This window comes from Buceros rhinoceros, unplaced genomic scaffold (genome assembly GCF_000710305.1).
Source record: "Buceros rhinoceros silvestris isolate BGI_N320 unplaced genomic scaffold, ASM71030v1 scaffold11475, whole genome shotgun sequence".
In the NCBI taxonomy this organism is placed as follows: domain Eukaryota; kingdom Metazoa; phylum Chordata; class Aves; order Bucerotiformes; family Bucerotidae; genus Buceros; species Buceros rhinoceros.
This window is the reverse complement of record NW_010414753.1, coordinates 95,742-120,171: the sequence shown is the minus strand read 5'-3', so window position 1 is coordinate 120,171 and position 24,430 is coordinate 95,742. Positions and strand designations below refer to the sequence as shown.

At 37.3% G+C, this 24,430-nt stretch overlaps 1 protein-coding gene across 1 annotated transcript in view; it reads right to left on the bottom strand.

Moving 5' to 3' along the window:
* Nucleotides 1-24,430, bottom strand: part of SEMA3E (sema domain, immunoglobulin domain (Ig), short basic domain, secreted, (semaphorin) 3E) — a 143,299-nt gene that overhangs the window by 49,094 nt on the left and 69,775 nt on the right. Inside the window, exons 2-4 of the mRNA XM_010137200.1 lie at nucleotides 18,526-18,686; nucleotides 9,145-9,204; nucleotides 4,260-4,379 (exon numbers count right to left, since the gene is read on the bottom strand). Coding sequence (XP_010135502.1) covers nucleotides 4,260-4,379; nucleotides 9,145-9,204; nucleotides 18,526-18,686 — 341 coding nt within the window. The remainder of the gene's footprint in view (nucleotides 1-4,259; nucleotides 4,380-9,144; nucleotides 9,205-18,525; nucleotides 18,687-24,430) is intronic.

The following is a 24,430-nucleotide window of genomic DNA, read 5'->3' as shown; positions in this document are numbered from 1 at the left end:
GTAAAAATTGAACTGAGGTATGACTGGAAGGTTCTCTCTTGACTTTCATGTCAATTCACTCCAATTTGTTAAAGCACCAGCTGAGGAGTCGTGGCCTACGTTTGTTTGAAGTAGGGAGGCAAATGGAAAGTTTATTGCTCAGCTGAACTTTACTGTGTTTTTGCTTTGAATCACAGAACAAGTGGAAAAAGAAGTGCCCTTCCCTATATCCAACAAAATATTAATGGCAACATAGATTAGAAAGAAGAAATTCCAACTTGACTGAACTGTTCTCTAACCAAACAAATACACCTGCTGTTTCACTAAAGGCAGGCCTTAAAAACTTAGAATTTAGAGCTGTTGTTCCCCGAGAAGCGCTACCTCAACTGGCTAATTGTAGAGGAAATAGGATAATAAGGAATACATCAGATTAGGAACTCCCAGAAACCACCTGTGCATTTTGTGACTTAGTTCATCAGCCTTCTGAGGTGGAGAAATACAGCTGTAGGCAGTTTACTGCGTTAAATGAGGCATTGAAAATGGCACTCTGCCAGCTCCGTGCACATATGAAAAATTTACAGCATGTTCTGGAGGAAAAATTCATTATGCACCATTCTTTCCCACAACTTTGATTCCCTCAACAGGTTTTGTCATGCAGAGATACCTTCCTCTCCAAGATTCAGCTCTATCTTATCATACAGATGGCAAAAATTCAGAATATTATTTCTGCATATTGTTTTTGTTTGGAATTTCCACTCATTTGGCAGGTCATATGGACACAGAGTAATCTCTTTAGCAGTATTTGGTGGAACTCCTATCTGTACTTGTTAAAGATGCTTTGGGAATTAGTTAATAAGACAGTCTGGATCATTGAGAGGCCTCTTGGGGTCCCTAAAAGCCGTTGCTCTGCTGAACAGGTGATAACTCATTAAGAAAAAATCGTTTCAGATAGCTCATCAGATTTATCTAAGGATCATCACAATTCACCTAGTAGCGTATTTTAAGCTGTATAGAACAGTAGTGGAGAACTTTTTTACTAGCAGCTAGAGCTGGAGAAACATAGACTGAGACGGAAAGCACTTCTTCCAGTATTCACCTTCTGCTACCAAAACTGAGAAGTTTATATAAATGCAAAAGGAAAAGACTGGATGCAGATGCATCCCCCCCTCCCCCCCACTACTTGCAGGCATCAAAGGCAACAGGAGTGACAAATGTTCATTTGGTGAGAAGGGAAGCAAAGCAAATTTTTTTTTCTGTACTTTGATTCATCTTCTATATTTGGTTTGAAGATTTATCTCAAACTTTTTATCACAGAGCACATGGGAAGGGTTCGTATATAATTCATCACAGGAGATTTGGGGTGAAGGGTCTCTGACTTGCTTTCTTCAGAAAAAGGAAAAGAAGTTGATTTTAATGAAAGGAACTCTCCTACATTTATGCATGATAAACAAATAAAACCCAACATTTTCTGACCTGCATGGATTTTTGACACTTAGAAGCATTTCATTAAGTCAATGATGATGAAGTCACTTTCTGGCTGGCACTTAGCTTGCTTGTGTTTTTCTGGACAAGATTTTGTAATATGTTCTTTTGCAAACAACAATAGTTGTTCTCTCTGCAAAGTCAGCACTCCTACTTTCCCTGATTTGTGATTATTTCTAAATGGCAGAAAAACATTGGGTAATTTGCTGAAATATTTAAATTTGGAAAAGCAACATTCATCGGAGTCAAAGTAATTAGAAAGAGAGAAGAACAAAAAATCTACATGTTGCTGTCAGTGACTATACTTGTATGTTTTTAGAAAAAGAGTATCTGGCAAAAACTTTACTGAAGTCAACAGCCTGCAATTCCAAAGTAATGTCAATTAAACTGACATTACCACAGAATGACTGCCGTAAACCATTGTATATTTAATCTTTCAAAAGAATGTTCAGTTTATCATAAAATTTATAAATAATTTTATTTAGGAAAACATAATTTGTTAGGCTCTGGTGGTACAACAGAAGTTTGAAATAGAATTCAATAAATCACATACTTACTGCTTGTTGGTTTATATGATCAACATATACAAATACAATTATTTCAATTAAAAAATACATGGTAACATTAAATTTCTATAAACTATGAAAAGCATGAAAGAAGCATTTAAACTTATATAATGTACCATGGTACACATTTCAATTGCTACATAGTAAGTTAGATTAATATTTTCTAGAGAGCGTGGTTAGGGGAATGGACATTTTTACTGTGGTTTTTTTTTTTTTTCAGAAACTCAGAGGTTCTGATTTTAAATAGGTTCCAAGAAGTAATGATCTGTCAAAGAGGCTATCAAATTCTGCCTATTTTTGGAGACAAAAATCTCCTTTTGGCTTCACTATTTGTTGACAAGACACGTCTCAAACCTGGTTTTAATAAGAAAACATGAATTTGTAGTTGGATAAGTATGAAGACTATCCAGGAGGCAGAATACTCCTTTTCATAAGCTGAAATGGACCTCAGAAGACCATGCTAAGTACTAGATTGGGATGCCATACAGTATGAATATGGTCATGGCTTTGGGATATTCTCACTGTTCAAAGAAAAATTGGTAATGATTCATTTTCTTACCAAATGGCTATTCAGAAATGAATGACTTTGTACAAATTTTTGTTGCAAGTCAACAACAAAATAAATTTTCCCACAACATGGGGCTAGTGAGCACGAAGAAAAAGAGCCTCAATTGAATGTTTCTCTTTGGCTTGCTCAGTAAAATCATAGAACTGAAGAATCATAGAATGGTTTGGGTTGGAAGAGACCTTAAAGATCACCTAATTCCAATCTGTTTGCCATGAGCAGGGACAACTTCCACTAGACCACGTTGCTCAAAGCCCCATCGAATCTGGCCTTGAACACTTCCAGGGAGCTGGCATCCATAACCTCTCTGGTTAACCTCTTCCGTGTTTCACCACCCTCACAGTGAAGAACTTCTTCCAGTATTTAATCTAATTCTACCTCTTTCAATTTGAAACCATTACACCTCATGCTATCACTACAGTCCCTCCTCATCTTTCCTGCAGGTCCCCTTTAAGTACTGGAAGGCCACTGTAAGCTCTCCCTGGACCCTTCTCTTCTCCAGGCTGAACGACCCCCACTCTCGCAGCCTGTCCTCATAGGGAGGTGCTCATCTTTCCTTTCAGCCAGCTTCATATTACGAACTGCATTTAACTGTGTATTTAAACCAGTATTTTCCCTTGAAATTAAAAGTATGAATTTTTCAAGTGTTTTAATAGAAGTGTTTGGGTCCTGTTTAGAAATGGAATAGTACACTTATATTTTTAAGACTGTTTCATTTGTTACTCTCCTCTTCATGACAGTCAGACAGCGAGAAAGAGGCCTGGGAACCGAGGTGAAACAAATGGAGGAGAGTAATCTGAAGTAATTTCGTTGGGATACTCTGGCCAGAGAGATCAGTGAAGCCTGAACTGCAGTTTTCTGAGGAAGGATCTTGTCCCTTCACTTCCTGCAGTTACACGATGTCCTTATCAGTCAAAGAAAGCACCATTACAATTTGCCCACTCAGTCACATACCAAGTGTTATTTTTAACCCACCATATACATGGCACCTGTCTTTTTTAATCCTGATGGTCAGCTTGTCAGATAATGGAAGCTAATATAGCTACTTATTAGTGCAGCAAATCTATTTCCTGTGGCTCTACACAAACAGAAAAATGGTAATTTTCCCCATGACTCTAGTGTTGGTAAAATTTTAGAACCTCAGTTTGACAAGGGAGAATAATAAACAAAAAGAAAGGAAGGCAGGACGTAAGAAAGGAAGTAATATACATGAAGAGATGATCATGGGCCATACATTCTTATCTATGAGTCTTGTTAAAATTCTATCAGCCTGTTCCTTATGCTTTCTTAAACAGTGTTCCTAAATATCAGGAAGAGTTTGAAGACAATGCTTCCTTCAAATTGTACCAGGAAGCTTGACAGGAGGTTCATGAAAGGAGCAAAGATGACGTGCAAAGTTGCCTTAATTTAAAATTGCTTATTATTTAGTTCCTTCCTCAGTTACAGAAGACACTGTGTTTCTGCAATTGAAATAATTCCAAATGTAAGTGCTGTCCTGGGGGTCTTAACTTCTGAGATGCTTCTGATTTTGACAGCAGTTGGAGGTGCATAGCATGGGTTGAATCCTTGGAGATCATTTCTGGTGCTATAGTTCTAGTCTGCTTTATCAAAGGGATGCATTTTTACTCAGAAAATCTTGTTTTAAAAAAAATTACTAAATTTCTTACCTCTGATGGATGTCCAGCTCTAATAAAAGTACAGAGGGGATCAAAAGCTCCTGTTCCACAAGCCAGTAGATGTGTTCTGTTGTATCGGTGAAGAACACGGATGTAATTTGCACATTCATCCTAATTTACATTAAAAAATAAACATAGGAAAATATCAGGGGTTTTTTTAAGTTTTTTTTGTTTTCTTTAAATATGTTAAGTGCCTTTAGGTGATATTAAGCATATTGAAACTTTCTATTCTCTTAAATATAACAAATTAGTTCCCCCACTTCATACTCAATGCCACCAATTTCATGGATGGACAACTTTGACATGAAAAAAGCAAGTTTAGAGCACTGATTTATACAATTTATTCTAGAATCTTAACCAGTTAGGAGTTATTAAAATATAAAACACAATTCTGTGCTTATTTAATCTCAGAGATATCCTGCAAATCTAAATATTTGATTTACTAAGCATTATTAGATATACTAGAAATTAGACTCAGAGGATAAGACTGAAATCACCAAGAGGCTTCTCTCTCAAGTTAAATAAATTTTATCTCAAGAAAAATAACACTTTTTTCCTTACTTTTTATTTTCCGTAAGACCAGTGTACCATTAATTTCTTGTATAATTAATTGCTAATCCATATTTTCTATATTGTATAGTGTCATCCTTTATCTTTTCCCACTGTTCAAACCCTTCTTTGAAGAAGAAATTATTCATTCCCCGCAGGACAATACTCTGGGACTCATTAGTGTATTTGCTTCATAAATATTACAATTAAAAAAATTTCAAACATCCCTTTGAGATGTGGGGTCATTATCCTTTCTGTGCTAAACTAAAAATGAAGACAGTGAGATAAAAGTGTCCATTGGTTTTGGGACTCCTGGGACTTGGTTTTACAGAGTATTTAACATTTTGCAATTATTTCTGTTTGGAGCAAAATTCCTGTGAATTTCCATTTGTTGCTTAACATTTCTGTAACTAAGACTCTGGGTTTTAAGACAGTCACACCAAGGGTAAGAAGACAATTAGAATGGGATTGATTAATCCTAGCTAACTTTAGCTATTCTAAAGTTTAAACATGAAGTTTATATTATCCTTCTAGGCTTTTTTAATAGTCAACAAAGAAGGTCAGACATCTCGAGAAGGCAGTTTATTCTATCCTAAAATGAATGAGTAAAACAGAGTGGAGGAATTTCCTTTTTGAAGATTTGCTGTCCTTCAGTGATGACTACTCTAGTTTTCAGACTGCTCTATTTATATAAGAAAAATCCTGAATCTTATTAACCATCTACAAGAACTTAATGTCACAGACGATGAGTCAGGCAGGGCCATGGGCAGAAGAATTCAGCTCTTGCAAATCCACGTGAGGTTCAAATCTAAGAAAGCATCTTTCTTTAAACTCTTGTGTCATTCAGTGAAAGTCTTCCAACTGCTTCAACAAATAAATAAGGCTCATTTCTGAGCCTTATTTCAGCCTCTTCTCTGCTGCATTATTCTTCTTATTCACCTTGTAGATACAACATGCTAACTGAAAGAAGTTACCTGTTGTGTAATTAGTGCTATGTATACGCAAAGAAAAAAAATCAACCTTGCAATTGATTACTTTTGGAATTTCTTAATTTCTAACTAATTTATTCCTTTCTTAGAAGTAAATGAAAAAAACCTAATTGTCTTCCTTAACACAGAATCCTCATAGACTCTCACCTGGACAAAATTGTTCAGACCCACTGAAAAAGACCTTCTACTTGAATTGTCAGTCAAGTTGAAAGAAAAATGACTTGGGATTGGTAGGATGTGATCCTCTATACATGGATCAGCACTCAAAGAGCGAGGTGCCTGCTTTATGCATGTATTTCACAAACATTTGCTGACTGGGGATAGCAGGATGGTAACACACAAGAGTTTTATGATTCTTTGCAATTTTTAAATAGATACTCTTCTGGGCATTGATGTTGTTCCTCATTCTCCCTCCCCACCAAGTATGACCTTCCTGACTTATCCCCTCTGTTCTCTCTCAGTAGCAGCCTGGTCTTTACTCCACGGTTTCCTTTTTAATCCACATATGCCTGCAGCTCTTGATCTTGGCCTCAAAATCACCGTGGAGCAAGAAAGATCTTGGGATTTCTTTTTTAAATGGGAAAAAAAAAAAGATTTTTTTTTTCTGTGTGCCTTCATAGAAATGCCTGAAAATTTCTGCAGAAAAGATGAGGTAGATACCAAATACAGAGAAAAGTCAATCTAAATGGCTAGACTTTATAAACAAATGAAAAAAGGTGCTATTCTGGGAAGTGTCAGGCAGCTAGGCATTGCTGATGGCTTGCTAATAATATCCTGCACACATAACAAAGAAGAGATCACCAGCCAAGGGAAGATTATAATAAGTTTTCTTCCCGCTATATTAATTAACTAAATGCTGTGGTTTTCTTTAGGAGGCTCCATAGAAATCATAATAGATCTGTGGAATTTTATTCATCTGAAACTTCTCAGTGTGAAGGCTTTAGTCACCACCATAGAATTTTATTTCTGTGTCTGAATGATTTCCAATTCTGATAAAATAATTGAAAGGATCAAAAGCCCTCACACCACAGGCTAACAGGTGTGTTTCCTGGCACGCTGGATGAGGGCAGGAGGATTTTTTCCTGCATCAGAAAAGTGTGTCCCGAGTTTAAGATAATGCACATGTTGTTAAGACAAGCCTTTTCTAACTGTCCTATTAAGCCTGTTACAAGCTCTCTGCAACTGTGTTTATGACTACAATACTTGCAGTTTTACTGCTACAAGATCAACTGATAACTTTTAAGGGTTGTAAAAGCTTGTAAAAGTAGCCTGTTCTGTTACATAAATAGAGGTAACAGAGAAAACATGAAATACCTCAACACTGAGACGCTGATTACAACATTTTCAGTTCTACTTATAATTAATTATGCCTTGAATAAAATATCTTTTGCAAAGGAAGATAAAGAAAGAAACAGCATGTAAAGAAGCAAAAAGATTTGAAAGAGCACGGATGGATAATTTTTTTTTTTGAGTTTCAAAGTGTGAAAAAATAGCGTACAGAACTTTGTAATGGCAAAGGGCTGGTTTTAAGACATTATGCCATTAAGTCAATATTAGTTTATGGCTACAAAAAATAAAGAGAGAAGAAAAAGTAATAGAAATTTTTTAAATTCTAATTTAAATTCTTTTGAGCAATTTAGTTTTACTGAATACTGGGCTTGCTAATGAAAATTACTAATCTTCCCCGGAATTAATTAACCTTACTTGTTCACATAGTCCCATATACAATTATGTCTCATGTGAAGTTTAGAATATTGTTTGGTATTGCTTGGTAGTACAGTAATTTCAGCTTTTACAATTTTATATATTTTCTTAAAGACTCCAGTTCTGGAGTCTTGTGATTATTTACATATTCTGTGTTTTTCTTTTTTTAAAAAAAAGAGACACCAAACTTTCACAGTTCAGAGAGACGTGGGAAACATATGAAGTTCTTTAAACGATCACAGTCATTAAATTGCAGTCTTGAAGATTTATAACAACAGGGTAAATTGTAAAAGATTTTGAATTTTAGGGAATCTTATGAGTCTGAGAGGGATATTTTTACAATACATTGCAACATTAGTACCTATTTCTGTATTTATTCAACCCAAAAACATTGTCAAAGTATCAGGAAATGAATCCCACTATGTAGTTGGAAAGGAAAGATGATGGAGCTTTCACTGATAACAGCCCATGTTGAGAGGTAGTATTATCTAAAGCACAAAGGATTTAGGTCTTGGATTCATTTAATATGATCACGAAGTTTAGATAATATAGAAAAACACCATTTCAATCAAAGTCACCTGAAATTCTCAAGGGCACAAAAAATCCCGAAAAATACAATGAACTTTCAAGATATCTCAAAAAGGATCAGTTCTAGGCCAGAGGACTGTAAGAAGCAAAGTCAGGTTTTATTATGATGATGATTTTCCAATCTGGTTCACCGATTCTCTTCCTGTGGACAGTTCTCATGCTTGTCCTTCAACAGAAAAACTTTATTGCTTCCTGATCGTCACTGGGAATATGTTGTGGTTGTCATCAAGGTTACCCGTTTGCTGTGTTTGTGGGAAAACTTTGTATGTGCCCTTCTATGTGTTATGTTCCTGCCGCTGTGCTGTACTGTCATCATTTTCAAATACTTAGGTACAGTGTGAGTCCCCTCAGCTGTGGGATTTATTAGGTGTTGTACTTGGTGTGTGTTTATGAGGTGCATATAACGAGCTTGGTGCATTGCAAAATTAAAGAGAGCTCCCATCTAGAAGAGTTTTCATCCTACGGTGCCAGTGAAGGTGTCAGTGAGCTTTCAGATCTTTCCCTGGAAACTGATTACAGTCAACACTTTGGATTACAAGAACGGAACAGTTTCGGGAGTCATTAAAACTGAATATTTTTATTAATATACCATAAACCCTATAGGGCAAAACAATCTAGACTCTATTTTATAATTACTAGTAATTTAACTGCTTTTTTGAAATTATTCTAAAGAATGTGAATTTTAAAGATAAATTATAATGTGAAAAAGTGTGAATGGATAAGGTATCTTATGTCTATGAAAAAAAAGTGAAATAGAAGTGGGAAAGGAGAGTTATTAACGTACCTTCTTTGGTAGCACGAGAAGAAAAATTAAGAGAAAGTTCAGGTGATAAAAATTGTCCATTACCTCTTTATAAGCTGGTTTGAAAGCAATTAAACTACTTGAGTGTGTTCAGAGTAGTTACATGTTTTTAAGCTTCAACGCTTAGAATGATATCTGTGCTTTGATCTCTCTGAAGTTTAGGGATGCCTGAATCCATGTTTTGGACACCAGCCACTGGTATAATTAAAGTTGATTTATTTGATTTGTAATTAATGGTACTTACAGCATCTCTTCCTTTAATTATGCATTCTTCTGCCTGTAGAGGTGTACTAGGCCAATGGATCTGAGGAAAAAGAAAACCAAAACATAGAACACCATTCAATTGTCCATTTGATCATGCCGATTTAGCTTTTCCACTACTTTTCATGTGAAGGACTCATAGAACAGAATTATGGAATCATAGAACTGCCCAGGCTGGTTGTGACCTCAAAGATCATCTGGTAGAGCATTGCATGGGAAAGGGAGCCTTTGTGAGATTGTCTGGTATCCTGTCCTGTCACATCTTTGAAACCACCAGTGACAGAGTCCCCATCATGTCCCTGGGGATGTTGTTTCAGTGATATATTGTTTTCACTGTAAAAAAATTCTCCATTATCTCCTAGTGCAACTTGTACCCATTACCCATTGTCTTCTCCATGTGGTTCCTTGCGAAGAGAAAGCATTTGTCCTCTTCATAACTTCCCTGTTATGAATTCCTCCTGAGCCTTCCCATCTCTGGGGAGAAAAGACCTAGTTCCTGTCTTTCCTTGTAGGGCAGATTCTTTAATCCCTTGATAATCTCAGTGGCCCTCCTTTGGACCTTCTCCAGTTTGTGTACACATCTTTCATAAACTGCAGGGACCAGAACAGGTCGCAGTACTCCAGACGAGGCCTGACAAGTGTTGAGCAGAGTGGGATGATCATGTCTCTATCTCTGCTAGTAACACCCCTGCGGAGGCAGCCCAGGACCCTACTTGCCTTCATTGCTGCAGCGGTGCACTATACTCGCTTTCAGCTTGTTGTCCGCTGGAACCCCGGGGCCCTTTCACCTAGGCTGCTTCCCAGCCACACAGGGCTCGCAGTACTGGCCACTGTACTGGGCTCTTTCGTTATGTCGTCCCAGGTGCAAGAATTTGCACTTGTCTTTATACTTGACTCATCATACTCTATATGTTTATTGTATGTTTTAAGTTTAATCAAGTTTCTGTCACCATTTGAACAGTTTTCAAGTAAAAATTTTGGTTTTAAATATTTATAACATTTTACAATAAGGTAAGAAATATTCTTGTTGAAGCATAACTGCTTTGCTTAGGGTAACTCAGCAAACAATACTAGTCGAGGCGTTTAAAGGAAGTTAATATATGGAACATTTGATATAAATTCAGTAGAAACATCTCTGCTAAATTGTCAGTGACTTTTGACATAGAATACTAATTTCAAACTACTAATTTCCTGCTCTAAGTGTCACTTAGGAAAGAAAATGATTTACAGTGAAGTTAATGAGGGTCAGCAATTAACCTCATGGGAATAGGATCAGCTCCTCACAGTCAATTATTAGAAGTGAAGCCAAATTATACAAGTGAGATTTTCTTCAGCTACCTACTGTATAAAGCCTGTGCTTCATTCCAGATGCATGATTTGTTTGGTTGAAAACAATCTTAAAAATGACTGAGGAGAACGGTATGATTACTTCATTTCTCAGAAATTTTAAAATTGAAAACAAAACTATATTCACTTCAGTGATATCAGGCTTGGCTTAGATCATATAATTATAAAAGAATGCCTGTCGTCATTGAGACATTTTTGTCAATAGTCCAATCACTTTATTTTTCTATCTGGAAAACATTTTAAAATTAAGTTCTTTCGCTAGGCTTTTTTCCTTCCTTTTTTCTAATTGAATCAACTTAGTTTTCTTGAAATAATTCTAATGCAATAAAATCTCAGAATAAATTAAAAGCAATGTAAATTGCAAGAAAAGCAGGAATAAGTTACAAATCCTAGAGGCTTAAAAACAAGAGGTCAGCTATATGACATTCTTGTCAACTTCAGCAGCTTGTCAGTGTTTAGTTCTCAGTGCCAGAATCAGACTGCATATATTAAACTGCAAATATTAACTGCACCAGTTAAATCCTGCAAGGGACCTAAAATCAATCCAAGCATTTGTTTTCCATGAGATGTTTTTATAGCCATCTATGTGTGATCAGTAGCAACTATCATCTAGTCTCTGCATTGCTGCTGTGTAGTCTGGGAGGTACAGAAACTCTGCGGAACTCCCATGAGGACACTCATCCAGTCACCCTGGTCAGACCATTGGTAGTTTATTCAGTGCAAAAATCAGGATCCACATTTATTTTATTCACTGGCCAAGGATTGAATAGGCAACAGCTTTTCTGTAATCCAAAAGCCTAGAAGGAGTTGTGAACACTAGAACCTCCTGAGCCTAAAAGTTTGAAGTCACATCTTCCATTTCCAAAAAAAGTTGTCTAATGATCTAACAGGCTAAAATGTGGGTGTTTCACCTTATCAGGTGTAGGTGGCCCTTAGGAACAGAGAAACCACGGAGGGAATAAAACACTTGACTCTGTACCCTGATACTAAATACACTGTGTGTAGGTGAATATGTTTGTATTTGGATACTTAGTCCCAGAGCTATAGAAAATTTTATATGAACATTTTTCACTTAAGACATACTGAATTAAATGCGTATACAGGATTAAGACAAAAAAGCCAAAGAAGTAACCCAATGCCCCTCTTAGTCTGGAATGTTGAAAAGCAGCTGCAGTGTAAGCAACAAAAATTTGGTCTTTAGCAGAGAATTATAAAATGAATCACAAAGTCATAGAATGGTTCGAATTGGAAGACACCTTCAACAATATTCTAGTGCAATGTCCTGCCATAATCAGGGACATCTTTCACTAGAGCAGGTTGCTCAGGGCCCTGTCCAACCAGACCTGGAATATTTCTAGGGATGGGACATCTACTATCTCTCTGGGCAAACTGTGCCACTCTTTCAGTGTTCCATCATTAAAAAGGTTTTCTTTATATCTAACCTAAATCTGCCCTCTCTCAGTTTGAAAACTTTGTCTCTTGCCCTGTCCCTACCTGCTAGAAAGTCACTGTCTTTCTTATAAGATCTCTTTATGCTTTGCAAGGTTGCCATAATGTCTCCCTGGAGCCTTCTCTTCTCCAGGCTGTACAACCCCAACTCTCTCAGCCTGTCTTCATAGGAGAGGTGCTCCATCCCTCTGATCATACGTATGGCTCTCCTCTGGACCTGCTCTAAGAGGCGCATGTCTTGCCTGTACTGGGGCCCCCAGAGCTGGGTGCAGTACTTGAGGTCAGGTCTCACAAGAGCAGAGTAGAGGAGCAGAATCACCTCCCTCCATGTGCTGGACACACTTCTTGTGATGCAGCCTAGGATACTGTTGGCTTTTGGAGCTGTGAGTGGGCATTACCAGCTCATGCCTAATGTTTCATCCACCAACATCCCCAAACCCACGTCCTTCTCTGCACAGCTGCTCTTAATCCATTCATCAATCTGTACAGTTGCTGGGCATTGCCATGAGCCAGTTGCAGGACATTGCACTTGGCCTTGCTGGACCTCATGAGGTTTGTGTGGAGCCAGTCGTCCAGCCTGTCAAGGTCCCTCTGGATGCCATGCCTTCCGTCTGGTGAATAACTGTACCACTGAGCTTGGGGTCATCCACAAAGTTGCTGAGGGTGCCCTCAATCCCACTGTCTATGTAGTTGAGGAAGATATTCAATAGTATTTGTTCCAGTAAGGCCCTTGAAGGACACAGCTTGTTACTGTTTTTCAATTGAATATTGAGCCATTGAGTAACTCGTTTGACATGGCCAATCCATCCAATAATACATCCATCAAACCCATCTCTCTCCAACTTAGAGGTGAGAATGTTGTGAAGGACTGTGTCAAGGGCCTCTCAGAAGTCTATATGACAAGCCTATGACGGCTATTCCTTTGCCTGCTGGTGCAGTCACTCCATTGTAGAAGGCCACTAGCTTAATCAGGCATGATTTGTCCTTGGTGAGGCTGTATTGTCTGTCTCTAATGAGCTCTCTGTGTTCCATATGTTTTGACGTATCATCTGGGAGGGTCTGTCCCGTGATCTAATGAGAAGCAGCAGATGTGTGCACAAACGAGAGTTGCTTTAATCAAAGGGCTAACCTGTAACGGTGTGTACCCTCTGTTTCTGTATCTACCACTGCTACTAGGATCTGCTGTCCAAAGGGACTTTTGTACCAATCCTTTTCCAAACAAAGCCCTGGTTCTGTAGTGTATTCCCCACTGGAATACTTATAACGGCTTATCTTAGCAGAAGATGCCTAACAAGGAGTCAGAAAAGCAGACAGACGTCTCTGTGCTTATTCTGCAGCTTGTGCAGAGGTGTAGAAATCTATGAAGCTTATACCAAATTACCCCTCTCTAAGGCAAGTCCGTGTTAGTTGCTTGAAGTAGATGGGTCTGAATTATGACTGAAGTAATACACGTGAGTCTCTTCAGGAAGCTTTTCTAACCAGAAATTTTTTTTTTTAAGGTTCATAGCTCTTGTGAGGCTTATGATTGTTAACACAAATGGGCACCAGGATTTTAATCTCTTGAAGATTATTTTAGATTAGAGACTAAAAAAACCTCTCTGTTTGAGATTTTGCTATCCTACCAAATTTCAAAATTCTATTTTACATGTGTCTTGGGTCTATGCACAGTAGTAAAAAATGTATAGTAAAAAAATGTTCTGCAAAACATTTTAAAAAAATTGTTTTTTAATCTCGAAATCTTCATGAGGATTTCTTAACTTGGGTAAAACAACTCAGAAAAACTGCTTGCTCTGTTACCATCATTTGCAAAAAAATCTATAGTAAGAGGCGCAAGGAATACTTTACCAAGTTGTACTTACTGTACTTAATTGTGCAATTATTTCTGTTTTTTTTAACTAGCATAACATAGGATGTGTTTGCACTGCACGTAAATCCAGATATTAGTCAGGTAACCTTTAACCTCTCACATATTATTTTTCCTGATGTTTATGCTTTAGAGTTGTGACAACTACCAGATCTAACTGAATTGATCCTTTGCCAGGATTAAAATCTTTTGACAAGCTCTCAATCACTATTATTGGGAATTTTTCCTTTGTATCTAGATTGGAATAACATCATGCTAACATATATTTCACTGGACTGCGTGCTTAATGTAAGTATTGGCTTGGACAAAATTTTTCAAAACTTTTTACCCCTGCAGGTTACTGTGAAGTAAATTTTTAAATTCTTGGTTTAGTGATGTTGTCACATCTTGTTCCATATTCTCATCCTTGAGACCTGGATGATGTAATTTTAGCACTGTATTTAGAAGATAGGAAAAAGCTACTTTTGAACATACTCCTCATGGGAACAAATGCAATAAGGCAGTACAGACACCAGCTACTGAGCAAATTCAGATAAAGGGAAAACTTTAATTGAAGCTGGAATGCTAATTAGTGTCTCCAAATAGCTTCACTAACCTCAGAAAACAGGATGGCATGTTTAATGAGAACTAATTTCAAGAAATTGTTTGACCTTTCTAGCACTTCAAGTCAAAATAGACTAAGGTGTGAGCTAGGCTAAACTCTGGTATATGAGAGCAATTAAGGGATTCAACTCTCCTGTCCCCGGTTTAAATCAACAAATAGTGCTTAATTAACACGTAACTTGTGTTTGTCTGAAGCAAAAGTTCTGCAAAAATATCTGGGTTTGAGTGGATTTTTTATATATTTATCGACAAATACATAGCCACCTTGCTTCTCGGGAGGTAATTCCAACGGATAATTACACTCACTGGTAAATTGTGTGCTTCTTATTTCAGTCTGAATATAAGTACATTCCTACATGGTATTCAAAGCAGATATAAGCAAGCCCATCTCTTGCAGATTTAAGTTCACCCAGCTCTGGAGTGGAAGCATAGCAGGCTTCGCTAGAGGCAGAATATATCATGAGGGCTTTATAGTTTAATACAGTAGAGACATAAATCCTCCTCTGGAGCTATCTCGTAGTAGGTCAGAAAGAGCACGTTGAAATCTGCCTGCACGAGCCTATCTACAGAAGTAGAAAGGTTTGTTTTCAGAGTGAGCCCTTCAGAAGACCTCTGAAGCAGAAGCTAGGAAGAAAAATGTATCTGCAAGGAGTTTGATGACAAATAGGAAGTCAATTTACTTTCACAAAAGGCGAATAGTAAAAATGAAGGTCATCCTTCTCTATGGACTGTTAGACCAGTGGTGATGAACTGCTAGTGCTGGTTCAAGTTTTTCGTCAACAAAGATTTGTTCTGGCATCAATTACCATGAACTGAAGTGCTTTTTAAAATAAATTTGTCATCAGATATCGAAGACAGTTCTCTATCAGCTTGTTAGATCATTACAAGCCTTAAGGATTTTGGATCAAATCCCAAATATGTGTAAACTTGGATTCTGAAAGTAGTGTGTCAAAGGGAATGAGGTTTTAGGGAAAGCAAAGGTCACATGGAGGATACCTCCAAAGCTTTGGCTTTGCTCAAGGTTTCAAGTACTTTGATGGCTTTAATTCTCTGTAAATATTGATATCCACATTTTGTATTCTCCCTTATTCTTGCTATTGTTAGTGTTAGGGCATTCTTCACATAGAAACCAAGGCATGTGAGTAACTTTGATTCAAAAAAACATATGGTAAGATACGTTAAATACTCTAAGCAAGAAAATTCCTGTGTGTATTATATGAAAGGAGAGACATAAAGAGTACAAAAGAATGTAAAGTAGGCCAAGAAAATATAATTTGACCAATGAAGAATTGGGCCTCTGTCCAAGATGACATAGGTCTGTGTCAACAGAAACTGAAGCTCTGGATTCCCCCACCAACGAAAGAATGACTGTAGCAGTTTTCTTCACTGAAAGATTTTCCCTATTTTGCATGTATCTTCTCTTTATTGGGTATGAAAAGTGGTGAGGATAATATATGCTTAAAAAAATACTGGTAGATCTCTACATAAACAGCTGATAGCTTATGTGGAAAAGCTATAATCTGCCTTTCAGAGTGCTGCTTTGTATTTGAAAGCTGAATTGAACTTTAAGAAAAAATGCAGTCTATTGAATGCAGATTTATAGGATGCATAACTGATGCAACACAAGCTGAGTTTTTTGGAAATGCTGGATTACTTTGGCAGCCAATAGGTCTCAATACAAAAGGACTTTATGTCCACTCAGCATTTTGTTGATTTTCTCTAAGTGACTTCTAATGTGCTTGCTAGAACTGAATTACTGGGTCGTTTTGCAGCAGAAGGCATATATCTCTAATTTGGAATGGTTTTAGTTTTTTTTTTTTTTTTTGAAAGCATATTCGTATTTCAAATTTGGAGAAAGGGGTGGCAATGAATTATAACACATAATTTTTTTTCTAGAACACAGAAGATGATGAAAAAGATCTGTACAAATCTGCCCAAAACTACCAACTTTATGAAATGTCTCTTTTGCAGCTAGTGACTTATCCTGGTTACCAGAGAAAGAATAAAACCCAGGACCTTGCCTTCACTCCTATTCTTTCACTAGATTATAACTGGTGCTTTAGATTAATTAAACTAAAATCTTCAGTCTGAAAGAGAAGGCCAAAGGCTAACCAACACACAGATGAAAACAGATTAATGAAGAACTTTGGTAATAATGAATCAACCAGTCTCTCAATTCCAGGAAATTCCCCTGATATATCTCAGTAATTAAACTCTCGTATAACAGAAATGTCTCATTCCACACTTCTGCTGATAGTGCTACAGGACAATCAGGTTTTACCTGGCTATCCCTGAATGAGATCTGAACTGAGTGAACACCGGGAAAAGAGAAAAAAAATCATGACATTTGTATGCAAGGGAGCTAAATCCCAGCAAGGTCATGTTTCTAAACATGCTAGGTCAAGCTCCATTTATTCCAGTTTCTCATCTTTTGCACATCATAAAAGCAGGCAAGAAGGCAAGAAAAGCTTGCATTACTTTGTCATACTCTGCACACTGTCTCAAGACAGAAGTATGGTTTCAGAGTAAATGGCTGATTTTCCAGCTGAAAACAAGAATGAGAGCAACAAACTTCAAGAGTGTCCAAATGGGACAATGGTGATGGCATAAAGTGCTCTATCCCATCATCCTTCCTCATACAGATTTGCTGCCAAATGGGAAAGAAGAGAGGGGGGGAAAAGTAATTTTATAGAAAAACTTCTTCCCAAATATTTTCATATCCCTGAGCTCTAATATCTTGTCACAGGATATTAATAATTTTTATCACATGGAAAAGGACTTAACTCATATCTCGCTGTGGAGGAACAAAGCTCAGTATTTAACATTACTGTTAAACGCTGTGGAGTTAAAAAAATTTAATTTTTAATTTTTTCTTAAATGCAGATAAAGTCTCAAATGACCTCCCTGGCTATATTCATTTCCCCATATCTAGGATTGCTTCACCCAAATAGTTTATAAAAAGGATAAAACGTATTATATCTGTTCACAGTAGTGGAACATGCTAATTACATTTGCAGATAAGCAAGGTTGTTTATGGCAAAGTTGAGTGGAGTGTTGGCATGGGAATAGCGATACTCACTCACAGCAAGGGGGCAGAAAGAAAAGATTTTGAAACATTAGTGGTCTGTGCAGTATGGACACCAACAATCATCATATTTCTCTGGAGGGACTTTATTTTATTACTCAATTTTTCATTAATTTATTAATTTGAAAATGAATGAAAATATATCACATCACAAAAATATATCAGAAAAAATTTAAAAGTAGATAAGGAAAACACTGAAATGTTTCAAGACATCATTTATCCACAGTCAAAACAGTTGAGGCAGAAGCAATGCTCCTACCATCTTTCTTTGCCACCACATGCTTCCAGTCCTAGCTGCCAAGGGCGAAAGTGAGTAAGGAAGCCAAGGCTCACATCAGCTGAGTCCGGCCTCTCCAATTGCCAGTTTGCCGATCAGGTGTGGTTTCTGTGATGTTCCAATCTCTGTCGTAGGATTATGAGTTAAAACACCTTTGTCCCACAGACCGCTGAATAGACTTCAAATGCCACTTTCAGTCACTACTTAATAGCACCTCTAGCTCAAAACAATGCAAAATCTGGTTTCTAAATACTAAAAATTAGCTGTGTGGTTTATGTTGCTATTGAAAACTTCTTATAGTTTATGTGCTATTTATTATTTGTTTCTTTCTTTATTTTTTTTTTTTTTTTTTTTTTTTTTTTTTTTTACATTTTCTTATCTGCTGGGTAAAAGTCCCACACAAATGCCATGGAGAAATTAATCCTTGATAAAATAGCGGAGGTATAGAAATCAGGTATGCACAAAGCGTGAGATATTCTAAATATCTGTAAACATGCTAAAAAACAAAGAGAAATATTTATGTGACCCCCTGATCTCTTCACCTAGAGTGAGCCTTACGGCTTATTACTGGGGAAAATGGTAATTAGTGTATTTTTCTTAAAAATAAACATGACCTTAAAGTTCATGTACAAAACACCTACAAAAATTCCATTATCTCATTTCCAGTGATGCAAACTGATGTTCTGTGCTACCCATTATGACATGAAGTGACTAATATAAATACAATATTTTACTCCACCTCTCGGTAGTTGTCGCTGACTCGATCCAAACTGAGGGAATACAAGAGGTCTCTTCCTCCCACGAACAGTCGCTCTTGGTACTCATCCAGCAGCATTACATGAAGACCAAGATATCCAAATGGGCTATGAAAGACTGACGTCCTGTTCAAATCCCAGAGCTCTGAAATGCAATCAGAGTGTGCGTGATAAATACCAAACAGCTTAACTTTCATGGCTTCATTTTCATATCCGCCTAGGGAACTAGACAAGAAGTTGTGGGACCTTAAAACGCTAATCGTATAATCTTAGAGTAAGGAAAAGACACAAAACACCTGGGAACAATTTTCAAAATGAGACAACTCTTCAGGAGGTTTACACCATAATATTTGTACTCAAAATATCATGAGAAGAGGAAGGGTGAAGCTAAGCTTTTTCCTTAGCATTTTCTGAGAAGGAAAAAACACTACTTAGGACATGAACTGCCAGTGGGAAAAAAATGAATGAATTGATAGAAATTGAGAAAAATACTGGAAATTGCCTTTCCTTCAGGCATGTCAAAACGTAAGTTTTCCCTGCATGGACAATGTTGTTCTGGCTTTTTGGTTTTGGGGGGATGGGGTTGCTGGTTTTAAGCCCAGCACTGTCTCCACCCAGTTCACTGAAAATATTGCCTCTAAATTCAGTGAGAACAGCATGAAATCTGTGAAATGCATATTAATAATTTTCCAAGCAATTACTAATTTTGTCGTTAAATTCACTGACCAGCTAAGGGGAGCTGGGACTTAGCTACACATGATCCAGGCTAAAGTCACTTCAACAGAGAAAGGGAAATTCATCCTGGGTAATGTTGCAGAAACTTGGAATCAGGCCTCAGGAAGGAAGAAAAAGGCAAGCACAGAGGTCTTTCTGCGCTCCCGAGCAGATGGTGCAGAGCACAGTCTGGCTTGCAGCAGACCAGAGAGGCTGAAAACCGTTCTGCTGTTATGAATCCTCAAAAGAAGTCATTACAAAGCGCGCCTTAGGACTGATCCAAAACAGTGGATCTGGGACTGGGGGAAAGGAACTATGTTCCCATGTCTGTATCATGGCAAATTGTTTTATTTCGAAGAAATCACTCTTGGTAAAAGCAACTAAATTAGCTTATCCTCACTGATATCCCTAAGAATAACTTCTCCAATTATTTGGATGTGGCCCAGCAGCTGATGTTGGAAGAAGTGGGATTTGTTCAGAGCTAGTGAAGACAACAAATGGGGCCTCATCCAGTTTGGGGTGGAGGTTCCTGCTTATGTGCCACACCAGCAGTTATGTCCTTTCATTCATGCTGCACCTTGTCAGCCACAGAGAGGCCACAACTGGTCTTCGGCAAGGGGATTGGTCCTACATGTCAAAGAAAGTCCTCACACTGGTCTATTACTATGACATCCACTTGGGATGCCATGTATGCCATCCACATATGCTGTGATTTTCAGGAATGGATGTGCATCTTTAACCTGAGGAAGCAGTCTCATAAGGGACCCAAATATCAAACCACCAAAATTCATAATCACTATTAAACATTTTTCCTGTGTTCCCTGAGAAAAAGATGTTCCAAACCATGGAGATTTGAATTCTGCATTTGAATTTGAATTTACCTTACCCACAAAAAGTGTAGCTTCACCAATTTTCCTCATGAGATACCTTACCTACATTCTAAATTATAGAAGAGGGAAGAAACTTCTGGAGCCGAAGCAAGAAATTTAACATTCAATAAGGATATCAATTTAATTCAACAAATTGCCACAATTTCTTTTAATTTTAAATTATTTTATTAGATTTAAAATTATTTTATTGTGCGTGTGATGATAATGGAATTTAATAATGGTATAAATATGTTTTACTCCATTTGTTAGGTAGGTTTGGTTCAGGTCAGCAGTCTGAAAGCGACTGTTTTCTGAAAGCTATTTCCCTAGATGACAAATGTTAGATCAAAGGAGTTGATGCCTTTCCTGAGCAATCTTCAGAAAGAATCTATTAATTAAGTAGTTGTGAAGAATCTTGTTAATCTAGGCTTTCCATAACCTTATTTTAACAGCAGAGGACAAAATACTTTGTACCTGGATGCAATTGGTCTTATTTAACAAATGGAAAAATTCATAAAGAGAAACATCATGATAAGCAAAACAAAAGTCTTTATTGTCTAAGCATTTCGTACTGACCAGTAGACAGATACACATCTTTGACAATGGTACATTCAGCACAACACTGCATAGCAATGGGGAAATGGCATTTTCAAAGCAAGCTTCTCTTGCTAAGCAAATCCAGCAGATTGCTGCTTCAGAAGAACATTACTCGTTTATGGGCATATTAGAACTGGAACGGAAGCAGAGCTAGAAATATTCCTTTGGTCTTAAATAAAGACACTTTTTATTTGCAAGAATATAAAACACCCAATATATTTTGTTTTTTAGTCACTCTAGGAGGGAAAAGGATTGCATTTTAAATTCTAGTTATATAGGACCCACAAAAGGACAATGTGGTATCCTTCCATGTTTTCCTGAAGGCAAATTTTTCATAAATGACACAATATTTCTTTGAATAGATCAGAGATATCACTCATATGTTCTCAATGACAACACAAGGCATGATGAACTATCCTCTACCTGATCACATAATCCAGTAACTGCTCATATAAGACATTCCTGCGAAGTACACCTGCACCTCTCAATGTCTTAAATGAAAGCTGAGAATATTAAACACCTGTGAAGATCAAACCTGTAAAAATATATTTCTAGGACTACCTCCAGCAAAGCTCTACAGGTCTGTTTTTGCCGTAGGTGTAGAGACAAGCACAGAAGTGAACCTGACATCTGGAAGGACTGGAAAAAACCAAGCAGTGGGACCTGGGAAATGATTTTGTCACTGAAACACAGATGCAGTAGTAGTATAGTTCCCTTGAAAGGTACTACAATTTCTGAACATTGTAGGATATCTGAGATATTAGGATACTGTAGGCAGATAGGGTACAGCGCCACTGAACGTCAGAAGAATGGCCAGAATGTCTGGGAGTCTAAAATGGCACTAGATGCCTGTCATTTCCAGGCAAGTGAATCTCACCATGATGTGTCTTGATGCAAAAGACGTAGGTTTTGAAGCAGTAGAACATCACTCATGTAGTGCTGCTCCCCTCCATCAAAGCTTGCTGGGTTCAGTGTAGCACTGCAGGAGTGCAACTCTGCTGCTTCTAGTCTTGAGCTGCTGCAGCTACAGTTTGCACAGCCTTCATACTCCTTTAGTGAATTGCCAGTTCATGGATTGTTGCACTTTGCAGTGTTGAGATACCCTCAGTCATTGAAATCAAGGCACAGTTGGGAGTGAGACACTTAAATACAAAGCTTAAATCAACTTTCACCAAAATCTATCCTGAGTTAACTTGAAAAAGCTTATGCTCATAAGTGTCTCCTTGTAAGCATAGACTCCCCAAAGTGTCAAGGCTCGTGTTCCTGGTCATTCCAACACCCTTAACATTAAAAATTCAGTTTCTTGCTTAAACTTGAGCATAACCCCAAACGAGGTTATTTTTCTACCTAGGACTAGGATTTAATTATTGCATTTATGCAGAGCTCATATAGCACTCTTACAAGATCAGGTGCAGTTTTCTTCAAGAACCTGGCCAGAGAAAATACAGTGCTGCCTAACATTTTTAAAATAGTCTAGTGTCTAAGTCAGTCACCTGAGAAACAGCAGACATGAGCTCAATTTCCTTTTCTAAATGGGTTGAAACTCAGATCTTTCTCTCCCCATGAAAAATCTGATCACAAGCTATTAGCTACTATACTGGTAGTGAAGGATGGATGCTTTCTCCATTTCCTGTTGAAACTGTGCAACAAAATATTCAAGCTTCAAGCAGGGTGAACAAGGAGTAGTATGACTCTAATTTAGTAGTTAAATTGCTTTTCTGGGACTGAAGTTCTGGCTCTAGTGCTCAGAACACTCTGTGCATTTTATATTAAACAGTTAGGGGATAAACTATATAAACTGTTCCAGCACATGGATAGAAACCTCTCAGCTCCACTTTCACATGGGAACAGCTAAAGATTCCAGCCGAGTAAAACCCTTCCTTTTATTTAGTTCCTATAGATTTCTGTGACAAAAAGCTCTTCTTCTGTAAAGATCTTGTGTAAAGAAATAAAACGCAAGAGGAAAATAAGATGAATTGTTCAAGGAGAACATATTGTTAGTGCTCAACACACAGGATAAAAAAGACCTTTCTTACTCCTGACTTTTGGTAAAAACACAGGTTAAAGTTGTCTCAGTGTACTGATCCCCAAATCTGAGAAAACACTATTTGGCTTTTGTACTATAGTATTTTGCTATTTTAATCTAAAAGCTCAACACCGTAACTAAACCCGCACCATTACAGTACAAACACTATTTCACTCAACAAAGGAACGACTGCTTCAATATTTACATATTCCTATATGGCACTTCACTTACCTGTGAAAGCCTTACAGCAAGTCTGGGCTGCTAGATTGCGCTTCATTCCCGAACAAAACTTATTGCTTGCTGTTTTAAATGCTGAGAACAAACCTGGAGGTTTGTTATCTGTCTGCCAGAGCTTGTTGGCGAGTATTCACATGGATCTTGCCACACTTTCTCTTACAGCACATCTACTTTAGTGAACATATTTGTATTATATCCTCTTTGATGAGATGGATTCTGTTAGCTGTTTGTCAAGCAGTGTTAATTATATTCATAATAGCTGATTTCTTGAATGTTTTAATGATCAGTATGTAATTATTTCTAACTTCTAAGATTGTGTTAAAACAGTCTTTTCTTCTATTACAACAGCAACAATAACAAAATTAAGTCACCCTTTCATTATGCTATTTTCATATTTATTAAATATTAATGCTTGATAATTAAGACATGCTTAGTATAGTAAATGGAAAAAACCTTGTTGCTGCTCCACAGAAGCCAGATTGTTGTGAGATTTCACTTATAACAGGTTCTCAGCAGTTAAGCAGATAGTAAGATATAACTTTGAACCTTGAATAGACAAATATCACTAGAGGTTATTTTTCTTTTTTCCTCAGGAAGTGACAAAGCTGCTGCTGCTCTGCTCTGGTTTTCATAGCATTACATCATCACAACTGCACAAGTCTATTGCTTTTGCCCTCATAAAAATCTTTGGTTACCCTTTTAAATTCTACAGAAATGTAGTCTCACCTCCCACACTACTTCATGCTGCAGAACATTCTTCCGGCAAAGATGTTTTCCAGATGCAGGGCACTGACAAATGAGTCTGGCACTTTGAACATGTTGAGTACATAAGGTGGACCTCTCAATGCTGCTTTGTAGGAAGAGGTAACAAATGGGGCTGCCTGCTGTCCCCATCAATACTGTAAAAGGCCACAGATATAAAATCTAGGCAATGCTGACACCTGAATAACATTTTATGTTTCCATTTATCAGCATAGTCCTGGAATATAAATATTACAGTGGAACAAGTTTTATAAAGAACTTATAGTTTTAGTTAATTCAGCTGTTTGCTATATAGCTTGCAAGTGATAACCAAAATCTGTTACATGTGACAAATAGGAGAGAGCTTGAAATATCTGTGACACAGTTTATGAACCTCAGGTTAATAGTAAGATCAGGCAATCTTTCAGTTTTAAACCACCATTAGTTTAAGGCATATTATTATTAAAGTGTACTTTAATGAGTCATCCCCAACAAGTACAAAAATAAAATCTTACAGGTAGCTGGATCTTTCTGGCAAGGTTAAGACCTCTAACTGGCAATATTCCATATAAAACAGGGAACAGGAGGCAGAGGTTGTGAGTTTTTTTCTCTAGGGAAGAAAAAAAAAAGATAAAACCTCACCCCGAAAAACTATGCTGCTGAATATGAGCTAATGCATTAGCAATTTTTACTTTCCTGTGCTCA